This window comes from Melospiza georgiana, chromosome 1 (assembly GCF_028018845.1).
Source record: "Melospiza georgiana isolate bMelGeo1 chromosome 1, bMelGeo1.pri, whole genome shotgun sequence".
NCBI classification, from domain to species: Eukaryota; Metazoa; Chordata; class Aves; order Passeriformes; family Passerellidae; genus Melospiza; species Melospiza georgiana.
Window position 1 is genome coordinate 116,636,242 of NC_080430.1, and position 26,801 is coordinate 116,663,042.

Below are 26,801 nucleotides of genomic sequence, written 5' to 3' on the forward strand. Positions count from 1 at the left end.
GATAAACTAAAATCTTTACTGCTGATACAAATATTTCCAACACGTTCAAGTATTAAGATTCCAGAATATTATCAAAAGCAGGTTAAAGCCCTTGCCTTTCCCCTAGTACTGATCTCATATCTATTTTATCCCCTTTATTTATTTCAGTTGAACACTATCCCCTTGCAGAAATAGAATGTGCACCATGTTGGCCCTCTGCAAATACAAGCAGAACATACCCACCCAGCCCAGGTGGATTTCAGGTGAGAACACTGCAAACTTGACACATCCTTAATTCTATAAAAAACACATTCATTTGGAAGAAAAATGAGCAATTTTCAAATATAACAGCCAAATCTGTCAAGTTTCATTTCTGTCCATACCATAACAGAATTATTACCTATTAGCACAATGTTTGTTGTGCTTTTTATTTAGAACACAGCAGTTGATTTGGAAGAATTCCTGTCATTTTACTTAAAATGTATGACAATTAAAGGGTCACCAGGATTATGCCCTCAGCAGAGATGATGTGCAGCCACTCCATTTTGTCTGCCCTGATTGCAAAGCATTCCCACAGCCCTTTCCCAGCCACCTGACTGAACAGTCTCTGCTTCTGTACCCACTGCTGGTGCCAGGCCAAACTTCCATCCTCTCCAGCAGGACTTCAACCCCTTGCTGGGGATCAGAAATTCTCTTCGACTGACAGACTCCTAGAATACCTTTAAGCAACTGAGTTAGGGCCCAGGCCAAGTTAAAAAAGTGCTGTGCAGCCTTATCCTGGAAAACAGTTTACTTATGGTAGCAGTGTGGATGAAGCAACATTTGTAGGAGGGCTTTTAGTGACAGAGGAGCCTTCAGCTCAGTTGGTTAGAGCACAGTTTTGCAAATGATGCCAAGCTTGTGGATTTGGTCCCTGTATGGGCTGTTCACTTAAGAGCTGGACTCCTTGTGGGTTGCTTCCAGCTCAAAATAGTCTGTGTGCAGGTTGTACTTAGTGTGCAGGATGCCTGTGTGCCAAGAGGTGACAAGCCTACTCAGGACAGTCTTGCTACTGTACAAGGAAAGAACCATACAAGTGGCCCTCAGGCATGCACAGCATAAACTAAACTTACTGCATTTTTTAACAAGCTTAGCTTACATTTATAAATCAAATATGGACAGCATGATTGTCTGAAGAGAATAAACAAAACCAAGAAGTTGTGGAACACAAGATATGCAAGAAGCTGACCCAACAGACAAACAGAGACATAAATTTGGTTTATGTTGTTGAGAAGCAGGATCCCACCATGGGCTGTATAGTTTTTGTAGAGTGTTACATTCTACCTTTCACACTACTGTAAATAGTGAAACTTGCAAAATGCTGGCCCTGGGGCAGGATATGATAGATCAGGTGTGAGAAAGGCTCTCATGAGAGCCTCATGGAAAGGGCTGACAGCATAGAGCACACATCTGCCTCTATCTGGACCCTTCAGGCTTCCCAAAAGATACAGCTGTTTACAACAAGCCATGTACCACATGCACATAGACATTCACTGACTCACTGTGCAAGGTGGTAAGAATCCCCCCTCCTCTGGACTGCTCTTGGGATCTCTAGCTGGTCAGAGTGACCCCGGGATGTGTTAGAAAGTCTCTTTTCCCAGCCTGGCAGTCTAAGGAGGAGTCAGAATTCTTCATTTCTTGGTCTCAAGGTTGTTTATTGTTCCTTATCTATAAAATTCTTTCTCCCAACCTGCTGAGGTCCATCAGCAAGACAGTCAGAGGCACTCTGCCTGCCCCCAGAGTGGTGTTATATTTTTATACTAAAAACTACGTGTACAATATTTACAATTACTTTCCAATACCTATTTTCTATGTTAGACAGTGAGCTTCTACTCTAAACCAATCTAAAAGTGCCAACACCACAGCAGAAGACGGAGGCCAAGAAGAAGAAGGAGAAAGGCTGGACATGCCCAGATTCCTCCATCTTGCCCCCTGAACCTCCATTCTAAAAGCCGCAAAAAATCTCTTTTTCACCCTGTGATAAATTCACTATCATTCTACTTAAACTTTTGTGGCTTGTAATTCTTCATATAAGGTGGCAATTGCTTTTTCCAAGGGCTAAATCAAAGGCACAGGGGTCTTGGGCTCTGTGCCAAGGTCTCTGAGCCCCCTGGGCAGGGGCTTGAGTCCTCCAGGGCAGCCAGAGGAATTTTGTGGGTTCCAACAGGTTGCATCTTCTCTGAAGCAGTTTGAAGCATCACAACAGACTCCAAATTCCTGATCTTGATAGATCACACATGACCTAGGGTTTTCAAAACATCTGTGTACAACTCTGAGGCATATGTTGCCCAAGTCCAGGAAGACAATTGCATTGTACATCCAGTCTTGCACATATAAGTAAGGGTGAAAAGAAACGTATTTGAAGTTGCATCCAAGAACTGCCCAAAACACCACATTGATGTGAGACATTAAAGGATCTTTCAACTTGCTCCATGGTTTCACATATGAAGAGTGGTACACTAATAGAATAAGGGCTAATAATGGTGCAGTTACTACCCTGCTACTCCTCATGGAAACAGATTTGAGCAGAATGGTGTAACATAATAAGCAAGAGATGTGGAAATGATGCTGAAAAGAAAACTTTAGATCCAAAGAGCAATACTATCTGGGGGATTTCTAAGCACTCACTTTCACAAACTGACCAGCTTTCACAACAACACAGATACGAAAACAAAACCAGTGGAGATCTTGAATTATATTTATCATAAACTTGGCTGGACTTATCAGTAACTCCTCAGGCTGGAAGTCTCACACACGATGGATCCAGTCCAACTGAAGCAACATGACGTGCATTACTGGGAAAAAAATCTGGAGCATAAAGAATAAATACCCTCTAGAAATAAAAAATATAGACAAACACCTTCACAAACCAGTATTTTCAGAGAATTTATTTATAGAATTGTTACTTCAGTTTGGCACAAAATTGGAAAATGCTAATACAATTTGGTGGGACAAGAGTAGAAATGCTGGAGTGTTGCTGATTCTTTGGAGAGAATAAATGAAATATGTATTGCAAATAAGGAACAATTGGTGTAGAAAACAATGTTACCTGAAAGTGGGCTCTATCAGCTGTAGAACACAAAAAAACCTGAAAGATTTCAGACACTAGGATAACATTTCCAAATGTAGACTGAAGCTGTTAAGAGGTAACTTTAGCACAACCCAGGTTATTTGCTCTATTGACAGAGGTTGAGCTTTTCAGAATTTAGCTTTATTTACTCTTCCTGTTTTATCTGACTTGGTGCTGCTCACATTGAGTTCTGTGGAATACTGCTATTGCGTTCAACAAAATCGACAAATTCTTTCACAGAGGACCAATGCAGTCTCTTTCATAAGCAATGAAGCTCTGCACCTGGGGGGGCACAAATGACAAATGCTTGGAACATTATAATAACATTATAATTAAAAACCACTTTCTCCTTCTTTTTGGGTGTTTAACTACTGAACCGTATGCTCAGTACCCCTAATTGCATGAACCTCTCCATGTTCCCATTATTTCGTTGGCAACTTCTGGTTGAATCAGTCACTGCTTTAGACCTTAGTCCCAAACATTACCAGCTTCAGGATAAGTTGGATAGTTGACTGCTGGAGTCCTCTCATCTGGGACTGTCTTCATCTCTGGTCTCTCATTTTCCTTGTGCACATTGACTAAAAAAGGATCAAGGATCAGAATGGAAGAGAGAGAAAGAGCAAAGAGGGAAAAGTGGTCACTAATTAATGGCTCCAGAGAGAGGAAACTGGATGAGCACTTCTTACAGAAGAGCTGAAAGAGCTGCTGTGGCACCTGAAAACCAAAATATGTAAGGCTTCAACAGCTTCTCAATAGGGATGCATGGCCTGCTTGTGGGGTGGGAAGACACTTGCAGCAAGTACTAGGTCATCACTGCAAGAGCTGCCACGAGGAAGGTGTGGCTCACAGGTCACAATTGGGTCCTCAGAGTTACCACATTCTTGCCTCAAGGAGTTACATTACAGTGAAGCAGATATAGTCCAGTTTTATCACTGAGGACAGCAGATTAGAAGACAAGACTATCAGTGATATTTTGGCCAAGTCAAATTTGTTACTGTTTGCATGAAAGGGCCTAAACCGCTAAAGCAGAGATGAAGGACTCAGCGTGATTGGCCTGACTGAAAATCATCCATTGAGGTTTGCCTTGGTTAGAGGCAGTCCTTCCTGCCCTCCTCCTGCTTGGGCTTAAAATCCTACAGGCATTTATTTGTGGTCCATTGAATCTTACCTGTACCATTAACTAACTCCTGAAAGACAAGAGACATGAAACAATTACTGCAATTTAAAAACAAAGAAACAAAAATATTTGTCCTCTGTTGCACATCCATCTGCTTCTTTCAACTGCTTGTTTACTTCAGAAAACAGATCTACAAAGAAGTTGGGCATAACTGGGGAGACAGTAGCCTGGAAAAACAGTTTTCTGTGAGAGAAAGCGCTACTGGAATGACATCCAGGAGACCACAAAGCAGCCATTCTCTGCTGGCATAACACAGCAGAAGCCCAGAATGACACCTGGTCACTTCTCACTGCACAATTCTTGGGAGATGTGGACTCCTTGTTTTAGACATTAAATCAGAAGTATCCAACACTGCACTACTGTTGTGCAACCCAAATAGGTAACAGGATGCTAGAAAGACATTGGAATACACTTACTTATAAACAAAAAAGCAGAGATTAACCCCGTACTGACTCCCCTCCCCACCTCTGGTCTCCAGCCATTGGCCATTTAAAAAAAAAAAAAAAACATCAAAACTTTTCTCACACCTGAAGCCACTTAGAAAATCTGTCCCTTGTAACAACAATGAAGTAAATATATGGAACAATATCACTAGATGACTTTGCAGCTTCACCTGTATGGTTAACTCACTCACCAAGTATGCCATATCTGCTATATATTTTCATTTTCATTACATGCTCTGTAGATCAGAACAAACAGTTCTTAAACACATCTGTAAAAGTCTGGCAAACAGGTTAATCTCAAAACCACTTAAATACAATATTCAACCCATTAATTTCTGTCTCCATTTATTTAAAAATATTCATTCAAGGAATGAAAGCTAGGGCTCTTGGTACAATACCAGGTATTATCTATGCTATCATACACTCTTTTTAGAAGAATGAAAAAGAGAAAATACATACAGCTTTAGAATAATTTCACTCGCAACCACCTTAATCATAATAGCCACTCAAAATATCCACCATTGGAAAACCAATGCTAAAATAATACATTATCTTACTTCCCTTATTTGGAGCTAGAATGCTACTATGATTTTTTTAAATTAAGATTTTTTAAAATATATACTTTTGTAGGACCTACCTACAACATGCAATTGTTTGAAGTAGCATCCCTAAAAATGGTGTGTGACAGCTTCATGTGGAAAAGGCTAAGATGTAAAGAACACTGATGTAGCCCAGCATCAGATTTGGGTATGGATGATTTCCTACCCTCTGGGCATAAGGTTAAGTCACATCCACACTGATGAGACCAAACAAATATTCAGGCCAGAATTTAAGCAGAATGTTTCAGAATGGAGTGTAAACAGTCAAAGAAATGACAAGCTGAGTGTTAACACCATACAAACAAAGTGCACCAGGATGCGTGCACTAAGCAAGCACTTGTGAATACTTGCTGGTCTGCATAAGAGTGACATTTATTGCAAAATGACATCTGAAACTGATACTCACCAGCTGCTCATCTATTCTCACACCAAAGCTCTTTAAATTACACTGGGAGACCACAAGCACTACCTTAGCCCTCAACTGTGGGAAATGAGCTCAGGCTCTACTACAAGTAATTAACTGGGCACCACACTCCCACCTCTTCCTCAATTTCACCAGGAGTGAGATTAGGCCAATAATGGTCCCCTGTGAAAGGTACTGAACACTGTGATCCATTGCAACAAAGCAATTTAGGATATTAATGTGTCTAAACAAGCACAAGTCTTCCTAATGGAAGGCTAGGCATTTTAGCCAGCATGTGGGAGGGAGGAAAGAAAGGAGGGCCTCTCCTAAGGTACTTTGTTTTCCTAAGGAAAAATAATGTAGGCAAATAATTTTGTTCACTGGTCTATGCCTTCAACTGATACAAGTAAGCCCTTGTACATTACATAACATTTTTAATTTCCCATACAGGAAGTCTGATCACAGCTTATGCAAGGATGTGATAGAAGCATTCCCCAGAATAAAAGCAGTCCCATTTTTAGGAAGCATGTTTACATAGGATTTCAAGCTGATTCTAAAACCCCAACTTGCCACAGATTTTATCTTAATTGCCTACTTAAATATTGTGCATTCCTTCTCTGTGACACAATCAGGTTTTTATAGTAGTAGTAGGCTAACTATGGCTATCTCTCATATTTAAATTTTAATCCATGTTCTTTAACAAATAAACATACAAACAGCTGTTTTTATTAAATTAGGCTTTAAGACATTTAAATCCGCCTTAAAAAGCTGCAATCTTCTTGTAAAATCTTAAAACCTTGATAAATATGTTTCTTTTAGTCTTCACTGAAGTTTGGAAGCTCAACAACTTTTTGAAATAGATCAAATCCTTTTTAAAAAGGGTATGATCACTTATAACATATAGAAGTTTCTTAAATTTAAGAATTGAAAGTAAAATTGCTTTGTGTATTATCTACATGTGTAAAAGTTATTTTCAAAGAGCAGCAATAGTGTCTGTGTTGGAAAAGAAGTTCTCCAAAAACTACCTGTAAAGGCTCATAGGACTAAGCTTCAGTCTCCTTTGCCATTTAGTTTAAGAAATAAAAGTCTGAATCTGTAGTTATGCAACACCTGGGAAGTCTTTTGGAAATGTGAACTTAAGCTAGAAGTTGAAAGTAGTATCTAAACATTCTCCATTACTGACCTAAGGAGAAAAACCTCTTTTTAATCAGAACAGTAGTTCTCATTAACAATATGAAAGAAGTCAAAATTAAAGAATTAAGGGTTTGAATCAAGCAGCCTAAGCCTTTACTGAACAAACTTTGAACAGAAACCATCTATATTAACTCAGAATTTTAGCATTCTGGAGGAGAGATGGGCAGCTTATTTTCTGATAATTCAAATAACACATATATTTTAACCTTTTGAAACCTTTCAGGGAGGTGCAGAGAACAACAATGCAGATGGTTACATGTTTGGAGATAGAAGTCCACAACTTCTAGAGGTACAACAAATTATCATTTGATATCAAAGGACCTGCATTCTGTTCTGTATGTACTGGATTGCAAAGAACATTTTTCAGTAAAATTTTGCACACCCTGCTGTACTTCACATGCCACACATTCTTCAAACTTGCTTAAGTAGATTCAAGTTCAAACGATTTCTTCTCCCTCTGTAAATTACCACAAACCAAATAAGCACAAGCTGTTTGGAATGGCTGAAGAGCTTTCTGCAGGAGAGAGTGTGCTGCAAGCTAAAAAGAAAAAGCTGTTCTTGGAGTTGTAGAAAAAGTGCTGGTTTATATCTTGTGTTGGAAATGGAACTAACCAGTCAACCTACTATTTCTGTAAAACTCATTCCCTGTGACTCTGTCCAATGGAAAGAAAATCCAAACAAACAAAATAAGAGGTACTGAAGGAAGCTGCTTCTATAGGCACAAACATCACATGATGAACAAGCCCTACATTAGAGAAAAATCTAGCATGCATCTTCAACACTGCTTGCAGAAATCAAGGACAAGAAGTAACTGCTAAAAACTATACAAGGAAATGCTGCCTTCTTTTAAAAAGGTATAAGGAAATAATTACACTGATTAATAAAACACCGATATTCACAACCCACCTGAACTAAAACTGGTTTACATCTTCAGGAAAGAAGTCAAAAAACATTTCCTTTTTTCTCTTAAAAAGCAGAGAGTGCCACACTGTCTAAGATAAACTGTTGCTGCATATAGATTTGAATTAACCTTCTTGTGCTTTCCATTCAGGGGATACAAAATATGAGGTCATGATTCCTGATAAACCATTTACAGTTATCAGATGCCTATAAAAATCAAGCTTTTTTTCTACCTAATTTATTATGGAATCACTAAAACTACAATAAGATGTATAAGGTTTCAAGAAATTCCTGTGAGAAATACTTAGGTTATTTTACCAAAAAAATTGGATTTTTCTTTAGTTCACCTATGTTCACCAATATATATGGTAAATGCACCTTGAGTATAAGAATTGCATGAAAACAGTCTGAAAAAAATAAAACATGGAAACTGATGTGCGAGACCATTGTCCCCTTCCTACTTCCAATTCTTATTATTATTTTATTCTTTTTAAATACCACCACTGACAAAACCCAATGCAAGATATAGTCCCCAAACCCACACCAAACTGCTTTGTTGTGCATCTTTTCCAGCAGGTTTTCACACCTGCTTCTTCAGACAGAGCATCTGGAGGCTACAAAAGCACAACTTGTACTTCTCCACCAGTCATGCTTATTTGTGTGATGTTTTTTCCAGATCTGGAAGTTTTTCAATTAGTGCTTTATGGTTCATGTTGATACTGGCTATAAGTCCTCCTTCATTGCCATCTGAGCCAGTGTAACTAATTTCTTCACCAGTCAGGGTAGTCATATGGCCACCCAAAGCTCTCAACACTGCATTTCCAGCACATATGTCCCACTTCTTAATGTAGGTGACATGGATATACACATCAGCTTCTTCTTGATTCTTTTCAGGCACATCAAGGAGGGCCAACACTTTATAACCTAGAAGAAATGGGCAGGGGTTAAAAAACAAATTAAACCAAGCTTTCCTGTCAAAACACATTAAAAGAAGAAGACCAGACACTCAAATATAGTTCTGCTCTTTTGTTTACTCATTCATTTCTCAATCTCTACATCATGCTCAAGTCTATCTTTTTCTCCCTGGCTTTTTACTGCAATAGAAGGAAGATGTATACTCTAATAAAGTAAATCAGCCAGGACATTCCCCTTTATTATTCATTATGCACTACAAAGTAATTACTCAAACTAGTATCCATTCTTTTATGGAATTTCTTTCAGATTTTCAACTCTTTGAGCAATATTCTTGATTCATTAATCTGTTCATTTCTTTATCTTCTTAAACAGAGTCAAGCCCTGGACAAGACAAGCCCTGCTATAGTCAGTTACACTTTCACTTTGACATTTACAGTCATTATCAAGAAGCACTACAAGACATTCTTGACTAAACAATCTGTAAGGGAATTCTGGCTTTTCACATTAAAGACACAAAGATAACATTTCTGCGAAAATAAGGAAAAAAAGCCTAGTGTCTCCCATGTATGTTCTGTCAATAACATGCACAAGGAGATTGCATAAATAAAAAGTATTTTAAAATTCCTTTAAATTGAGTATGAGGCAGATAAAAATGGACTTTAGTGATATTAATTTTCCTCTTTTGACATAAATGCAATAAAAAATACCAAACTTTAATGGCCCTTTTCTTAATTTTTTTTAAATCAACCATACTAACAGCTAACTAACAACCAACAGATTTTCTTCCATGATTGTGCCTGTGGTCACACAACACTTTTTCTCCCACTGAGGCATCAGTGCCTTCCATGAACACACATCAGTGTGTTTCAATGAAAGGACCACAACAGCACTGCTGGCCTAGGCTTAGACTCAGTAACACACTGACTTGTGAACAGCCTGAATCAAGTTTGCATGTAGGCTCCTAAATACAGAAAAAACTTTGTCTCTATTGTCAAGTGTTTGCTTTCAGTGATGTGAAGATCAAAAGACAAAAGGAAAAAGATAAGACACTACAGTATACCCTTTTGTCTAGTAAGAGCTACACCATTAAAATATCCAGAAGCAACAAAATGGATAAGATGCTTAAAGAACCAAACCTGCTCCACCAGCGGGGATTATCACAGTTTTATTTCCAAACGTCTGCCGAGCAACCTGCTCAACCTTTCCTGCATGGGAGCGGGACACAATAATCCTCGGAGTTTTCTCGTTGTAGGAGGAACGAGCTTTTACGTTTGACCCACCATCCACCATTGCCCAAGCTACAAGAGAAACAAAAGTTCAACTAAGATTTACAAGACAATCTAAGTGTAAGGATAAAAGGGTACTTATTAACAATATGGAATTGATACTTCTGACTGAATATGTCTCACTCCTGTAAAAGAGAAAGGGCTGACAGAGAAAGTACAAGGGAAGTGACACAGGCCACACACACATTGGTGCATATGGCATTATCCCTGACTGTTCTTGTGTGATAATTCCAAAACACAGAATAAGAAGGAAAAATCCCAAGTAGTTAATATTCAGAATTTGCAATTAGAAACCCACCAAAGTTAAAAGGATGGCTCCTAGACAGAAATACATCCAGTATTTCCTCAGACAATGTTTTCATGCAAGAACAAAAAGCCCCACTACCCTTTAAAGCAGATACTAAAAATGCTGTGGAGTCATTTAGTTCAGAAGGATAGTAATGCTAAAGAAGGAAATAGATCAGGAGGATAGTGCTACAAAGAAAAATATTTGATGTTGTGTTTCAGAGAACAGAATTTAGAATCCACAACTTCCCACTTATTTCATCACGAAGTTCAAAGCCAAGCTTGGTAGGTGGTATCCCCTAACCATTAATCTGACATTTATTTAGTAAACTACCCAGCAATTTCATCTCAGCAGAGAACCAGATTGTTTGGCAACAGACTGAGCTCTGTGTAATAACAATGCTGACTGCCCTTTATTGCTTTGTATTTGTGTGGTAGTATTAGGAACAATCTGACTCAAAACATACTGGCATTTCCAGCTTGGAAAATGAATACTTGTCACGCAGAATGACAGAATTCATCGCATCTCCTCTGATTCCATGTCTGAACATTGCACACTTCACTCTTATCAAAGGAGATAAATTCTCAACATTACAATGCTAAAAACCCATTTCTTTAGATGGATATTGACACCTAAAAACATATGTTCCAAAATCTCCAAGATTCTTGAAGCATATTGGAATATAGTACATACTTAAGTGACTGGTAATTAAATTCATATTTATAGACAGCAAAACATTTAGCACAAAATGTTGAGTGTTTAGTGTTTTAGGGCCAAAAAAGGACAACAAATACAAAATGCATTTATTCAGACTTAGTTTTTGTTCCAGAGCTACTGCAAAATTTCAGAACTCTAGAGGTCAGTATCGCCTAAGGGAAAATGTAAACAGCAATTCCTGTTTTAAATACACATGAATACTGAAACTACTTTGAAGCTTTGAGAAGTGCAGGAAAATTGTCAAACTTGCAGCAATGCTTGCTGATACATCATTAATACTGAAAAATTAATTACTTCACAGCTATGGCATTAAAAACATGTCAGATAATCAATAAGGCTATGTTAGACAGTCTTGCCTGCTACACACAAACAGTTGCCATTAAGATCTTTATTCAATCTTCTTTTAATTCACACTGAATACACAGCAGCTCCTGGGTATATTATCACTGATCCAAGCTATTCTGCTAAATGAGCAAAGTGCTCTTTTTGCTAAAAAATAAAAGCTCACATCAAACCGGTCAGTATTTGTAGTTTAACTTTTTTTATTTTGTTTGCAATAAGCACTCTAATTGAAGGGATCTTAGCTCTTTAAAATATTTTCAGTTTGTTTGTTCTAAATGCATCATTTTTATTTTAAACAAGGGCAGCATTTTCCTTTGTGGTTTTATAGCACAGAACACAGCTACAGCTCTAATTGTGTGGTCTGCTGCAGTGCCCTTTTGCTGCTGGTATATTTTCTCATTTATATCTAGAGATGTTCTCTCAAACATCAAATTTCAATTAATCCTATGACTGGCTATCATAGAAATAGGTGAAGGCATGAAGATACCTGTGTATGATGAGAAGGGCTTGTGTATCACACCTATTACTGGTTTACCATTTACAGCCACACAAACCATGGTCGTGACATACTGTCGAAGATCCTCTGCGGGCAAAACAAGAAAGTGAGCAAGTTTACAATCAGATGCCAAGAACACAAAAGGAAAATAGACAGGAGATTATTCAGATTATTCTCTGAAGACTAGTTTATATTCTGCCTCTTGCAGTTATATAACTTTAATGTATCTTCAAATAACCTTTCAGTTTTCAAAAGACTTTGAAGACTTTTCAGGTTTCCAGCAATTTTTCCTGTTCAGTAGATGTAACCTATACTCCTACAGGTCTAATGCTAACAGCTGTGTCTTATGCAACATATCTTTTCATGGCAATCTGTGCCCCTCCATTCTCCTTTCTCTGCCTCACCTCCTATCCTCTATTGGCTCAAAAATGCGAATTCAAAAACCAAAGAACATCCACTTGAAAGGATAATTGTATCAATTACATGGTAACCAAAAAAAAAAAATCCCACTTTTCCAGTTGTTCCTTAGTACTTTTCAGCAAGAATTTTAGTTGGATTGCCTTGAACTGCTTATGTGACATCCTAAAACATTTGAAAAGGGGGAAGACTGAATTATGCATGGTGTTTTTAAAAATGACAACAAAAAATTTCTTATATCAAGTTAAATAGGATACTTACTTAGTATTCCCTTTAAAGAAACAAAACCAAAAATCTAAGATACTTAGAGTCACCACAGTAATGACTAAAATAAAGAAATGTGTAATTCCAGTACAATCCATAATTGACAGTTACCATTCATTATAGCAACTAGATAGCTGTAAAGGTACCAAAGTAATTTCAGAGTTGGAATGCATAAAAGCAAATGTTGTAAAATGAGAACTACAGAGATTTCATGATGCAATCTGTTCAGTTAAATCACGCTAGCTTTGACATAAGACATTTTAACAAGAGATGTCCTTTTACTTTCTATCTTGTCTCCAGTGTAAAAGGCAAACATCAGAATTACACACATGATTTCTCAACAAGAATCACTTACCTGTGTATTCTTGTGTAGCATCTAATGGATCGATCCAGACAGTGACACTTTCTGCTGGCACCTCTTTAGGCTGTATTTTTTGCTTTATGTCCTCAGGAATACTGTGATCCCAGGAGACTGTCTCCTGATCAGCTGTATCAACACGCTCCTCAGAATTTATCTGTGGTAAGACAACAAAAGTAGTTGCATTAACATAAAGTATGTTGTAACTACAGAAGTAGTTGCATTAACTGCAAATACAGTAACTGAAAATTACAGGTTTGCTCACATTTTCATTTCCTTCCTTCACCTCAATTACAGGAATTTTTTTCATTTTCTCATTATTACATTCATGTGATAAGCAATGCAAAACCACAATCCAGAATTTTACTGTGAACCACACCACAGCTTGACATTGTTGCTTTGGCTGCAGGTCTCCCTACTGAACATTCCCACAGTATGAATCACATTTTTTTAAATCAATATTTAAATGCAGTTGCTTCAAGTACTACAGGCAGAACATTTGACTCTGGAGAAATCATACAGTACACAGACAGTAGGGGGTCTAAAATTCAATTTATATAAACCAATAGAAGCACATGGAAATGTAGAGATATACTATCACCAGATATTGTGCAGACTCTGCATGACTTGGACAAGAAGAAATCTTAGTATACATATTCCTGCTGTAAGCATTGAGTTGCAAGTAGAAGATTAAGCAGCTCAGTTAAATTTAACCACTACACAACTGTTAGACAAATTTATTTCACAAACAAGTAATAACATCCCATACCCATTTTTAGGGTAGGTTGGGGTAAGGTCCTAAGATGGCCCATGAAGAACATTTATTAACAGCAGTCAAAAGTCATCTTTAAGCCTGTTGTCAACTGCTACCCAGCTTAATGAACTTTACTTCACACCAGAAGGCATTTCAGTACATCAAGCAGAGTTTGGCCAGGTAGTGGAGCACACAGCACCAATCTGTTGAATGGAGTAAAACTCCAAAACTGCAAAACCAGCACAACATCCTTGTGACTGCAGATTCACAATAGTTTTGGATGACCAGAGACACAGTTATCCCAAAAGTTGTAGGCAAGTGACATGGAAAGACAGTGAAAATGAAAGAGCTATCAGACTACATTTGACTGTGACAGACCTTATGTGAGCAGGATTTTTACATAACTCACATCATGCCAAGAAAAGACATCACACACACCTCAACTGTAACAGGGTATTGGCCAAGGGTTAGGGGCCACTTTCTCCAAGAGAACTCCAAATGAAGAAGGAAGCAGAACTGCAGCAACTCCAGCCATACATCATAGCTGTCTTCTCACGTAAAACCAGTATTTGAAGCATTATGTGCCAAACACGGAGCTCTTGAAGTTGCCGTGACATTTACAAATTAAACATCTGTCACTATACAATAAACCTGATGATTGCATTTCCCCCTGGGGAAAACAGTCCTGCAAAGTCAAGATGAGTAGTTCCACAGACTTGGCAGTCTCAACATAGCCCCTAGGCAGTCTAAGTTCCACTACAGCACATGACATACCATCATAAAAAAAACATTTCCTCAACAGAAGAAAGGGGCCTCCACAAAGTTAAGGGGTTGGAACCAATGCTCAAAAGGAAGAATATCTTGTTAAACCTGTTGTTACAGTACACTAGAGCGTAAAGTCTGAAACTATCTGAAAGGTACTGTTTTCAGAGAAACATCACCTGCTAGCTCAGATTTTGTAGCAGTGGCCGTGACACTGCAGCATTTATAATGCTTGTGAGGAGTCTCTCTCAGCAGATATAATTATTTCACTAGAAAAAAAATCGAGAAAGAGTGATAAGGTTGCAAAGACATCTGGAGAAAGTAAAAAAAACCCACAAAAACAAAACTCCAAAGTGGTTCACTTGTTCTTCTATTCACATGATCATTTACTCTGTAGCTTTGCCTGAATACTTGCCTGAGAGGGGCTCACCAACCCTTAAAACTTCTTTTATTCCTCCTGTTTTCTCTGTTTTTTTTTTTTTTTTTTTTTTTTTTTTTTTTTTTTTTTTTTTTTTTTTTTTTGTTAATGAATGAGAATATGCCTGGAAAACATTCCTCTGTGTTAACTCCATGTTCCTATTTGTCATTCTCATTTGCTGGCAGCCTCCAGAAGCCATGACCTTACACTTTAAACTTTCCTCAAGCAATATGGATATACAGTCCACTGCAATCCCAAATCCTCACTCAGAAATTAGGAGTAGCTATGGTAGAAAGACAATCACAAGGCCAGATATTTCAGGCACTAGACCTTATTTGAGCAAGACTCTCTGGGGTAAATTGCCTAACAGCTGTAAGGTGTAAAAGCCCATCTGGGGAAGTTCTGGAAGCTGAGCACTGACATGAAGGTTAACTACATTTTGGAAATCTTCCCCACTTATGCTTGAAGCAAAAGCCCTCCTCACAAAGAACTGCATCAAACACAAAGGTTTAATATTATATATGTAAATCAGTGCATGGAATACTGCTGAAAAGTTAAAAAGAAAAAAAAAAAACTACAAGAACAACAAGAAAAACCCCATTATTTCCTAAACAAGGCAGTCTGGTTGCATCTCACCACTACAGAGCTTCCCCAAAAGCAGCCCATAAGGTGCAGGAATTCCACAACAAATGAGGGATGCTGCTCATGGAAGCCAGTAGCAGAGGTCCAACACCAATACCAGGATCAGTCCATGCTGTGCCTTCCAATATGGTCAGGTGTTTCCAGCCTTTGGAAACCTCTGCACAGAGATTGCTCCTGTCCAGCATGCTGGTGATTGGAACACAGATCTGCTCAGAAGCACAGGAAGCAACTCCAGTGTACCACAAACTTGTCTGGATAAATGCAGTGCTCTCAACATCCAACAGTCCTGGCCACTCAAAGACTTCAGGGAATCTCACAGCAGCTCTCTGTCCTGTGCTGGTTCAGTCCCTAACAGCACTTCATGCTGTCTTTATGGCAGTGTATCACCCAAAAAGCCTGCTTGAATACTTGAATACTAGCTAGCTGTCCCTGGCATGGTGCACCACTTAAGGCTTTTTCCTGGTCTGAAAGAGTGGAACTGTAGTTTTGCCTTTGAATTCACTCATCAAAGGTAAGCTAAAGTGAAAAAATATATGCAAACAGATGTCCTCTGAAATCCAAGTCTTAGTGCTTTTTCATTAGAAAATAAAACAAGCACAACACAAATATTATCACACCTGTATTATAAAAATACCAATTAAGCTGCTTAAACTGAAAAAAAAAAAAAACCAAACAAAAAAAAAAAAAAAAAAAAAAAAAAACCCAAACCAACATCCTGACACAGAGTTCAGGTAACAAGAAAAGTAAACATTTACCAGTCAGAATATGAAAGTAGGAGTATTCCAGGGATTACCTTTCAAAACCAGAGATTGGAACAGGTTGCCCAGAGAGGTAGTAGATGCCCTATCCCTCAAGTGTTCCAGATCAGGTTGGATGGGGCTCTGAGCAATCTGACTGAGCTGAAGATGTCTCAGCTCACTGAAGGAGGTTGGGCTAGATGGCCTTTAAGGTCTCTTCCAACCCACATTATTCTGATTTTATGACTCAATAGATAAGTCTATTGATTTGAATAGGACTAAGGAAATTAAAAACCTGGAGGCCTGCAAGCCTGGAGTGTGCACAGGGGAACATTAGTAAAACATTATTAGGTGATTGTTTTTGTTTTGTTGGTGCACAACCAATTGGCTGCTGCATGACCTATGCAGCCACTTCCCCCGTGATTATCATGCCCAAGATCATGATCATGCATGCCCAAGGTTCAGCTTTGCCACCTGTATCCACCTGACATGAGATGGAAGAAAGAAGTGGAGAGGAAAACATTTGCAAACAACAAACCAACAGTGATTTCAGCACCATCTTTCTGAGAGACTGAGAGATGTCCTCTGTGGATGGTAGAAGATACTTTATAATTATTTATATATTATACTTTATAACACCTTCTGTACTAATGTCTAGAGCAGCCACTAAGAGTTCATGTTCATGTCTGTCCAACCTGGTGGCCTTCTAGATGGAGTGACTGCAACTGCTGACAAGGGTGCCAAGACCAGCTGGTGTCACTTGCCCAGACTTCTGTAAGGCCTTTGATAGGGTCCCACATGACATCATTATCTCCAAATTGGAAAGACATGGATTTAAAGATTACTCAGTGGATAAGGAATTGGATAGATGGACACAGTCAGAAAGTTTGGGTCAACAACTTGTACGTCCACATGGAGGTCAGTGATGGTCTCCATCAAGGCTCCATTTTTGGACTGGTGCTCTCTTATATCTTCATCAATGACAATGGTAAGATCAAGTGGACCCTCAGCAAGTTTGCAGAGGACATGAAGCCAAGCAGTGCACTTGACCCAGCAGAAGGAAGGGATACTGTCCCGAGCGACCTGGACAAACTTGAGAAGCTGGCTCATGAGAACCTCTCTAAGTTCAACAAGTCCCAGTGCAAGATGCTGCACCTGATTTGGAGTAATCCCAGGCATGAGTACAGACTGAAGGAACTCACTGAGAGCAGCATAACAGAGACACACTTGTGGTTTATTATGGATGTGTGCTCACAGCCTAGACAGCCTCCTGGGATGCATCCAAAAAGCAGCATGGCCAGCAGATGGAGGAAAGTGGTTCTCCCCCTCTCCTCTGCCCTGGTGAGACCCCACCTGGAGTGCTGCAACCAGGTATGGAGTCCTCAGCACAATAATGATGTGGACCTGTTAGAGTGGGTCCAGAGAAGGGCCACAAAGATAATGAGAAGGATGAACATCTCTCTTATGAAGACATGCTGAGAGCTGGGTTTATTCAGCCTGGAAGGGAGAGAAGGGTCCTGGGAGACCTTAAGGCAGCCTTCCAGTGCTTAAATGGTGCTTATAAAAAAGAGGGAGAATAACTCTTTACATGGGTGGATAGGGATAGGACAAGGGGAAATAGTTTCAAACTAAAAGAGGAGAGATTTGGCTTAGATTTTAGGAAGAAATTCTTTAGTGTAAGGGTGGTGAGCCCCACTGGAGCATATTGCCTAGAGAAGTTGTGGATGCCTCATCCCTCAAAGTGTTCAAGACCAGACTGGATGGGGCTTTGAGCAGCTTTGGTCTAGTGGAAGGCATTCCTGCCTACGACAGGGTAGTTGGAACAAGATGATCTCTAAGGTGCCTCCCAACACAAGTTGCTTTTATGACTCCACAATACCCACAACTACACATCTTGAAAGATATACTGACCTACAGGGTAGTTTCATGGGACTGTAATTGATTTGCTCTTATGTGACTGTGCTTCAGAGATGTCCCAACTCTGAGGAGAGGGGTTCAAGCTGCAGTCTTTGGGATTTCCCCCACTTAAAGACCCCTTCAACCACTGCTGCTGCACTGCGCCGAACAGCAACCCTATACTCACTGTGCTACACTGACTGCTCTGCCTCCATTGGCTCTGCTTCTCTGTTTTTCTCCTCAAATGTATCAGAGGTGAAAGCTGTCTCAGCTTCTCACAGCATCTGTACATACACAAAGTCTGTGAAGGAATCAGATGCCAAAACCTCTGAATGTAAACACCCACTAGACAAGTCAGGACATATCAATATGCTCAAGAGGAGAGCACTCTCCAGGAGAGCAAAAAGCACTCAAAGCACCATTATTCCCAGTATCTGAGGAAAATATCTAACCTCCCCTGGTTACAAAACAAGGCTTCAGAATCTGTTACAGAGGGAGGGGCGTGCTTTCACACAAGATCATGCCAGGACTTAGCTCACCTGCATCCAGGACCATTTATGATCCCTTCTGTCCAACTTGCAAATTCAGGGGTGGTGAATGAAAACTGTTTCTTGGGTTAATTAACTCTGAAAATAATGCAAACTGGGAAATCAAAGTACCATTTCTCTTTGTAAATGTAAAATGCCTTTAAGCTTTAAAAAATTTGAATAGTAGCCTTACCAGCATAGTAAAAAAAAAGCCAACCCGGATTTTATTCAATACATTGACATTTTTAAAGCCAGCTGCTTGCTTTTGAAAAGGTTCTTTTCCTCCTTGGATTACCACAACATATTAGAAAGGAAAAACAAGTGGTGGTCATCATGCCTCTCAAAAATATTCCTCTTGACAAGGGTCAATTTACATAGTTTTAGCAAGGCAGATTTTATTATGAATGGAAAGAAGACCTTGTAGAATCATATGGTTTTCTAAAAAAAAACCACCAAAAAACAACTTATTAAAAGGTAATTAAGTTCAGAAACGATAAATTTAAAGTCCTAACTTTTAATTAAGTTTAAAACTACAAAGCATATTTGTATATAAATGTGTAAGGTATAAAATCATACAAATGTATAAAATAATCAGAGGCATAAAACCCACTGGTCTCATGTTGCCATTGATTTGATCAGAAAACAACAAGTATTTCTATAATTATGCCACAACACTGAAAAAGGACACATGCCTTTTTCAAGGCACCTAAGTCAAAGCAAACAGAGGTTTTCCTCTATCATCAACTACATCTTTGTTTATTTTAGCAACAAGAAGTTCCTTAATGCAGGAACAAGATGACAGAATTTGCAAAGAAGAATCTGGACAATTCTAAATGTCAAGAAGTTCAATCAGTGCTTATCAACACTCATTAGGTGACTTTGGCCATTAAGCCAGCAGGAAGCTGACTGAAACAAACAGGATTTAATAAATGATAAAACATCCAATGACAACTCTGCTTCTATGGACTTACAATGAATAGTTTGTTGAAAACAACAAAGTGGAATTGAGGGAATCAGCACAGGTCACAGGATTCACTGTTTCCACCAGTAATCTGCAGAAATATCTAGAATTTTAGACCAGGAAAATAAAACCACTTGCTTATTAGCTCACACAAGTGGTTTCAGTAGATGGCAAAATTCTCTATTACAGTTCTATACAGACCCAAGTCTAGCAAAGAGAAAGAGATGACTTGCTTTGTCACAAGAGTTGTAGAACTTCATTTTAAGAAAACATCCAAATAAGGACAGATTAGAAATTTACCAATAAAATAGATAATACCCAAAAAAGTCCACTCTTTGTGAGTGGCTACACTAAGAAATGCAGCTCTCCAGACGCTCAGATGATAGATTAAACACCCGCAGTGTACAAACAAGCCAAATAAACTATTTGTAATTGCATCTGAAAAGATAATCACAGAGCTTATTAGCATAAAGTTACAGTCTAACTTTATTTTCATGCAGAGAGAGTGGGCATAAGTCATCTGGCATCATTTGGAACCCATGTTAGGAGATGTATCACCTCCAGACAACACCTATTACTGAGATTTCAGATCAACATGCACACTTCTTGTTTAACTTAGAAACCCACTGGCAGTGGGTTCTGCAAAGATCATCTGGGTCAGAAGAACACAAACTTTATTAAAAGTTCTCCTCCCTAAGACCTGAGGAGGCCATTCTAACAACATGAAAAGACAAATTACTGAACCTACTCATTAAAGTGCAATACCTCTGAAGTTTAAGTAATATTTCCTTTTTTAAACCCACTTCTTTAATACACCTGCCTTTCACAGAGACTCAGTATCACTTACAGAGCTTGCCATCTCAGATGAAATTACAGTTTTTTACGTTGGGTAGTTGGCACTGTGATCAGAAGCCTGTAACAGTGAGTTGAAACATAGACAGTACTTCAGATAGCCTGATAAAAAGGAATGCTTGCAGTCATTAATCTTCAAAAGTCAGATTAATTTAGAAGAAAATCAAAGTAAAAGTGACATGTTCTTAAAAGTTTCATTTCAAGCGCTGATTGCAGCATTATCAGGCATAAGCTTGAAACGTGGTATTTATCATCAGTCATAACTGGGAAAGAGACATAAGAACATTTGGATTTAGAATAGTGACAAGACTCAAAAAAAGACGCTCAAAGAAAAAGACTGGGACGGAGGAAGACTTCATTTCCACCACAGTCACAATATAAAAAAAAGGGAGCGGACAAGATGAAACTCTATTCAGTATTTACACTAGAAAACAACAGATATAGCTGGTGCAACTTTAGAACAAAAAGAAGCCAAAACAGCTCAAAATGAAAATGTAGGGCAGAATACAATCTGACCAGTAAGACTGAAATCTGCATCCTGTGAAAATAACTCTAGCAGAATTGTGTGGGTCACTTTAAAATTGGCTTTTTCAGTCAGAGGATAAGAGGTAATCTGGTCAAAGTGCAAGTTTAAGGAACAGTCTGTCAGTCATTCCTCCCTTTGTGATCAAGCAGGGCTGCTCCTTCAGATGTGCTGGAGATGGGCTGTAGTGGGAACTGAAACCAGGGTATTCCTAAAAAACATTTCTTTTAAATAACTTTTGTTTCAAAATTTTACTTGGGATACAATCAGTTATCAAGATCCTGACATTGATCCCTGGACAGGCCACATTAAAAGAGTAAGACCCTAAGGCAAGATCTGAGAGGGATCTTTTAGCAGGTAATGCTGCTGAAACCCTGCTATCATGAGATCATTTCTTCACAGAACCTCTTCTAAGCAGAACATACCAGCATTGAATTTGGAAAGAATGCTTCCCCAGTCCACTCCCATCCCAGCAGCAGGGCTGGGTCAAGCATCTCCTTAATCTCCTCACCTAATTCCCACCCCAGTCCTTATCACACCACCACTGTGCCAGCACAAGAATTAATAAGGCTGCATGGAGAACCAACCAGGAAAGAAGTAACCCAGAAATTATAAACAAAATAAATAAAAAATGAAAGCAGCAGAGGGGATGATTACAGCTGGATGAGACCTTTAACTCTTTCTTAGCATGACAAATGAATGAGGACAATATGCTGGTAATGCAGGAGCAGTAAAACCTCAAGCCTGTAACTGCAGTTGAGAACTTCACAAAGAGAAAGCAATGCATCTCTTTTAACACCAAGTATATTTAAAATCAACTGTACAAAGATGCTTCATGGAATACACATGTAAATATTTACTGCTGGATGTTGAGTGCAATCACACAACACTGGGTAATACCCAAGGTAGCAGTAAGTGAGTTGCCTCTTATTTTTCTCTTTATATCCCTGTTTCTGAGGGATATAAAAACACCACTTCTAAATCTAAACTAAATCTACACAGTCTTAAAACTATGTTGAGCCACTCCTACCTAGATCTTACCTAACACAGCCTTGAGAAGTCTCAACTGATGCAAATGCATCTATTTATATCAAACAGAGCAGTTGATGTCAGCAGTGGAGTTCCTCTTCCTCTGTAGAGACCAATACCTTTACTCAAGAGAACAAAGGCAAACATTTTCTGTGGGATTTTTTTCCCCTCAGATTTTGAAAGGGCTTTTTTTATAAATCCCACCTCTTAGTATGATAAGGCTTCTTCCAGATTTATTTCAGCTTCTGCATGTAAGAAGCCTAACTCTTCTATCTTCTCTTAATAACCACACTTTATGAGATTCAGGTCTGCTTCACAAAAACTGTTTGCATGTTTTCCCTTTTTATGTCCAGCAGCACAAAACAAGGAATGTAACACTGTTCACTGACTTAAGTTTATTTCAGTTGAATGACTACTCCCCTTGGTTATTCTGAAATATTGGAAAGCCACAGTTATTCTTAGAGAATCACAGAGTAATAGAATGGTTTGGGCTGGAAGGTACCTTCCAGATCCCACTCCAACCCCCTGCCATGGGTTGGGACACCTTCCACTAAACCAGGTTGCTCAAGGCTTTATCCTGCTTGACCTTGAACACTTCCAGGGAGCAGTCATCCACAACTTCTCCGGGCAACCTGGTCCACTGCCTCACCACTCCCACAGTAAAGAATTTTGTCCTAATGTCCAATCTAAACCTGCTCTCTTCTAATTGAAAGTCATTCCTCCTTGTCCTGTCAACACATGCCCTTGTACAAAACTCCTCTCCAGGTCTCCTACAGCCCCCCGCAGGCACTGAAAGGCTCTGTAATGTCTCACAGGAGCCTTCTCTCGTCCAGACTGAACAACTCCATTTCCTTTGCTTTACAGGCATATTTTAGCACCTAGTTTTTGTGCTTGTTCATCTTCTTCCTGGATGCAGCATTTGGCAGCAATTTAAACACTGAAGTTCTCCTGTTAAACTCAAGAACTTCAGGATGTGGGAAAATTGGCATTTTGCATAAGCTTACTCTTGGAATTATTGCTGTTTTTGTTTGACAGATTTTATTAGCACCATCTTCTCTAGCAAGGAGAGAAGAGGAGGTTTACTTGACTTCAGCAGCATCTTTTATGCTGGAGTGTCACTCTGTACAAGGGGGATAAGATTACAGATATAAAGAAGATATTTCTTACATGATGCAATTTATACTGCCTCAGAAAATCCTCTATAATCCTTATATTCACACCAAGACTCAGCAGCTCTGTTCCATGAAAGAGCTGCAGTTTTAGATGGGTTGCTCTGAAGTTGCACTTGAAGGATTAGTAGATTGAGATGATACCTTGTCTTCACACCTGAGAAGCACACATAGTATGTACACAGTAGTAAAATAAAGCTTTGGTTTTAGTTTGGGCAAATGTTTATGAATACATTTTCATCATGGGCTTATCAGTGTATACACAGCTTGGTGAGTAGTTTTTAAGCACCACATGAGGTAAGCTGTTATTATCCCCATCATGTTCTTAGAATACTTAATGTCCCACAGCTGATCTGTCAGACTGAATAACTCCAAATCACCTGAAAAATTTGTCAAGTACACTCATCCTAGATAACCTCAGTGCTCAAGCTCAGTCTAAGGAAGAGTTAGGAAAAAGAAAAGACATATGACTGGTATTTTAGTTCCACGGACCTATGCCCACATTTTCAGTTTTATACTGCCTTTGAGAACACATCTGCACTTTCGAAAGTACCATCTATTCTTAAAGACTAGCAGCACACATCACCTGTGAGAAAAATAAAAGGGAGTACCCAAGTTTTTAAAAAGTAGATTTTCAAAGTTAACACCCTCTGCCAGAAAGACACAAGTCAGACAGTCACTGCTAGGAATACCAGGCTCCAGAGCAAGTTTACATGTGACCACAGAGCAGGCAATACACAGTCCACTGTGTTCTTCAAGCCCAGACAGAACCCATAGCTTTCTCTAGAAGCACAGACAACTCTTAATCTAGATTAAGTCCCTCCATCTGTGAAAGGGGAGAAAGCATAGAGGTTTCAAGCCAGCTAAGCTGTAAAGCCAAGATCTCTAAGGGCACTGAATAATGCAAGAGAACAGGGATCAATATTTTTTCTTCCTTTAACACTGGGCCTGTGAAGGTGCCTTGTCACCAACAGACAAAATCCAGGAAATCTTCAAAACAAAACCAGCATAATCTTTCTGTAGAGGAAGATTAGTCACATCTCAAGTTTATTTCAAACATTGAAGAATTTATTGTTTCCTCCAGATTTCATATTCAATAAGTTCTTTACAACACTTTTAAAACCCCATCAAAATAAACAAAAAAAAAAAAAAAAAAAAAAGCCAACAAACAAAAAACTACACATCTATCTGTGAAACTTTCAAAACAGCTACTGAAAATTGAATAGTAACTCAATAACCAAAAACTGGACTTAACTACTTTTTCTCCCAACCCCTCCAGAAATCACCACTTCTGAGATCCAAATTTAGGGCTTTCTACCCATTTCAAATGGCGATGAAAAGCTAAGGAATTTAACACCAAAAGACAGAAGTTCTCATTGACTGAAGTGAAAGCAGAAACAATGCCAACAAACCCCAAAAATCCTCGAAATATAGTTCAAAGCTTAGGGTGCGACCTTAAGAGACAGATCCAGACTTCAGGAGCGCAGGAAGGGGTGTGCGCCTCTGAAAGCAAAGCAAACTCATTTTGCTCAGGTAGGCAGTGATCCACAGTATTGACACAGCTCCGCTTATCAGCTGTCCCCCAGCCACGAGCGCTAATCACTCGGTTATTGCAGCGCTATGCTCCTAAGCCTCGAATTCTCCGTCGCTGCTCCCGCCCCTGGCTCTCCCCACAACTGACGGCAGCAAGGACAATTGGCAGGACGGATAACTACCAAAGCAACGGCGTTCCTAATCTCCGCATCTTAACCGCAGGCGGAATTTGCGCTGCACAATTACCTGCATCCCTAACCACAGAGTTCAGGATCCGCAACAGCGAGACCCGGTGTTCCCCGCACCCCTCCACGCCCGCAGTGTTTGATACTGTTTCACCAGCGTGGCTTCGCTTGCAACACGCTGCAACTCTTTGCCCTGCAACCCAACACCCACGGCGAGGAGCGTGAGGTGGCACTGCCACAAATTCAGCGGGAGGGGAAGGAAAAGCGCAAACGAGGGCAGCGCTTCCCGCCGGCTGTTACAGACCGGAGAGCCGCCGGCGCGGAGCAGCCCCACACCGGGACTCCACAGCGGGCTCCCAGCGCCGGGGGCTCCACAGCGGGCCCACAGCAGCCCCCGCCCCACGGAGGGCGCCTGGCACCCACCTGCACGGCGGGGAAGGCGCCCTTCAGCAGGTAGAACATCCTGCGGTTGGAGAGGAGGTCGCCGGTGGTCAGCTGCTCCTCGGCCCCCTCCCGCGTCTTCCCCTTCGCCTTGGCGTTGAGGACGTTCCCCTCGCGGACCCGCTTCACCTCCTCCCCGCCCCTGACGGCGGCCAGCACGGACACGGCCAGCAGCTCCCGCAGGTCCACGGCGCCGCCGGGCGCAGAGCCGTGGGGCGCCTCGGGCCCGCCGGCCGCCGGCTCGCTCAGCATGAAGAAGGCGAAGCGGCCGGCCAGGAAGCCGGAGTAGAGGTGGTAGAGGACGCCCAGCCCCAGCAGGCAGAACACGGCCATGCCGAGCGGCGAGAGGCGGATGCCCATGGGGGCCATGGCCGCGGGGCGGGCGGGCGGCGGAGCCGGGCGGTCACCACAGTCCCATGGCACGGCCGGGGCGCTCCGCTCCGCGGCTGCTGCTGCGGCGGCGCCGGGCCGGCTCCACGCTCGCGGCCGGGAGCAGCGCCGTCTGTATCCGGGTCAGGCGGAGGCGGAGCCCGCCCCGCGCACTGGGCATGTCCCGCTGCCCCCGGGCTCTGTGCCTCCAGCGGGAGCACGGCGGGTCCCGTCGCTACCTGCCGAGCTCATCCATGATAGAGCACACGGTCACCGCCCGCTGGTTCTCCTGAGCTCTGTGTGTTGGGCTGGTTTTTCTCCCTCTAGGCAGCCGATGCGCCAGGAGCCCGCAGCGGCGGGGCCGAGGGAGGTGCCGCTTCCGCGGGGCAGGACCCCGAGCCCGCCCGGAACGCTGGGAGGGAGTTTTCTGATGGAAATTGCTCTTGGCATAAACTGCTGCTAAATTTCTGAAGGTGCACTGTTAGCGGTGCTGAGCATCATTGTTGAGAAATTCTTGTTTTTGTCATAGTGACATTCTGACTGTCTACCCCTCTGTTCCTCGAAGAATTCCTCTCATTCAGTAAAATGAAACAAATCCAACTATCTCCTCAGCCAATTGATGTGATAAAAGCCTACCTGGCTTAATTTATACTTTTTCTTTGCACCTCAGTTGCTTTGGGGGAGTGTGAAACTTCATAGCTAGGATGGACATCTGGGGTGGGAACTAGGAAGAGTCTGATTTCTTTCTGGTCTCATTTCTGATTCCTTTTATTAGTTTTTCAGTAAATTAAAAACAAAAGAACCAAGTTAATTTAGCATTGTTTGAATGCTTTTTATTAGAGCAGCTTTCTTGTCTGTTGATACACAGCTTGTAGAAGCAGATCTTGGCAGTGACTGTGGGAAGAAGTGATTATTAGGGATCATGCAGTATAACAGGTTTCTTGGGTATTTTTTTTTTAAGTCTTAAAGTTACATAACCAAGAATGTGAAAACTATAAAGACCAAAGTTGAGACCAGCCTTGCAAACTGAAGTTGCCCTATAGTCTCCTCTGCATTTCCATTTCAATGGCATCTACATGTACATGGTTACATATCCAGTGTCCTGCAGGATTGCACCC

General features: G+C 40.5%; 1 protein-coding gene across 1 annotated transcript; it reads right to left on the minus strand.

Moving 5' to 3' along the window:
• Positions 1 to 2,891: 2,891 nt before the first annotated feature.
• On the minus strand, positions 2,892 to 25,743 carry BPNT2 (3'(2'), 5'-bisphosphate nucleotidase 2). The gene is made up of 5 exons (XM_058034071.1): positions 25,297 to 25,743; positions 12,883 to 13,042; positions 11,838 to 11,933; positions 9,856 to 10,017; positions 2,892 to 8,728 (listed from the first exon to the last, which is right to left on the minus strand). Exons 1-5 carry the CDS (start codon positions 25,681 to 25,683, stop codon positions 8,457 to 8,459), a joined length of 1,077 nt encoding a protein of 358 aa, XP_057890054.1. The 5' UTR covers positions 25,684 to 25,743; the 3' UTR covers positions 2,892 to 8,456.
• Between the last annotated feature and the right edge of the window lie 1,058 nt (positions 25,744 to 26,801).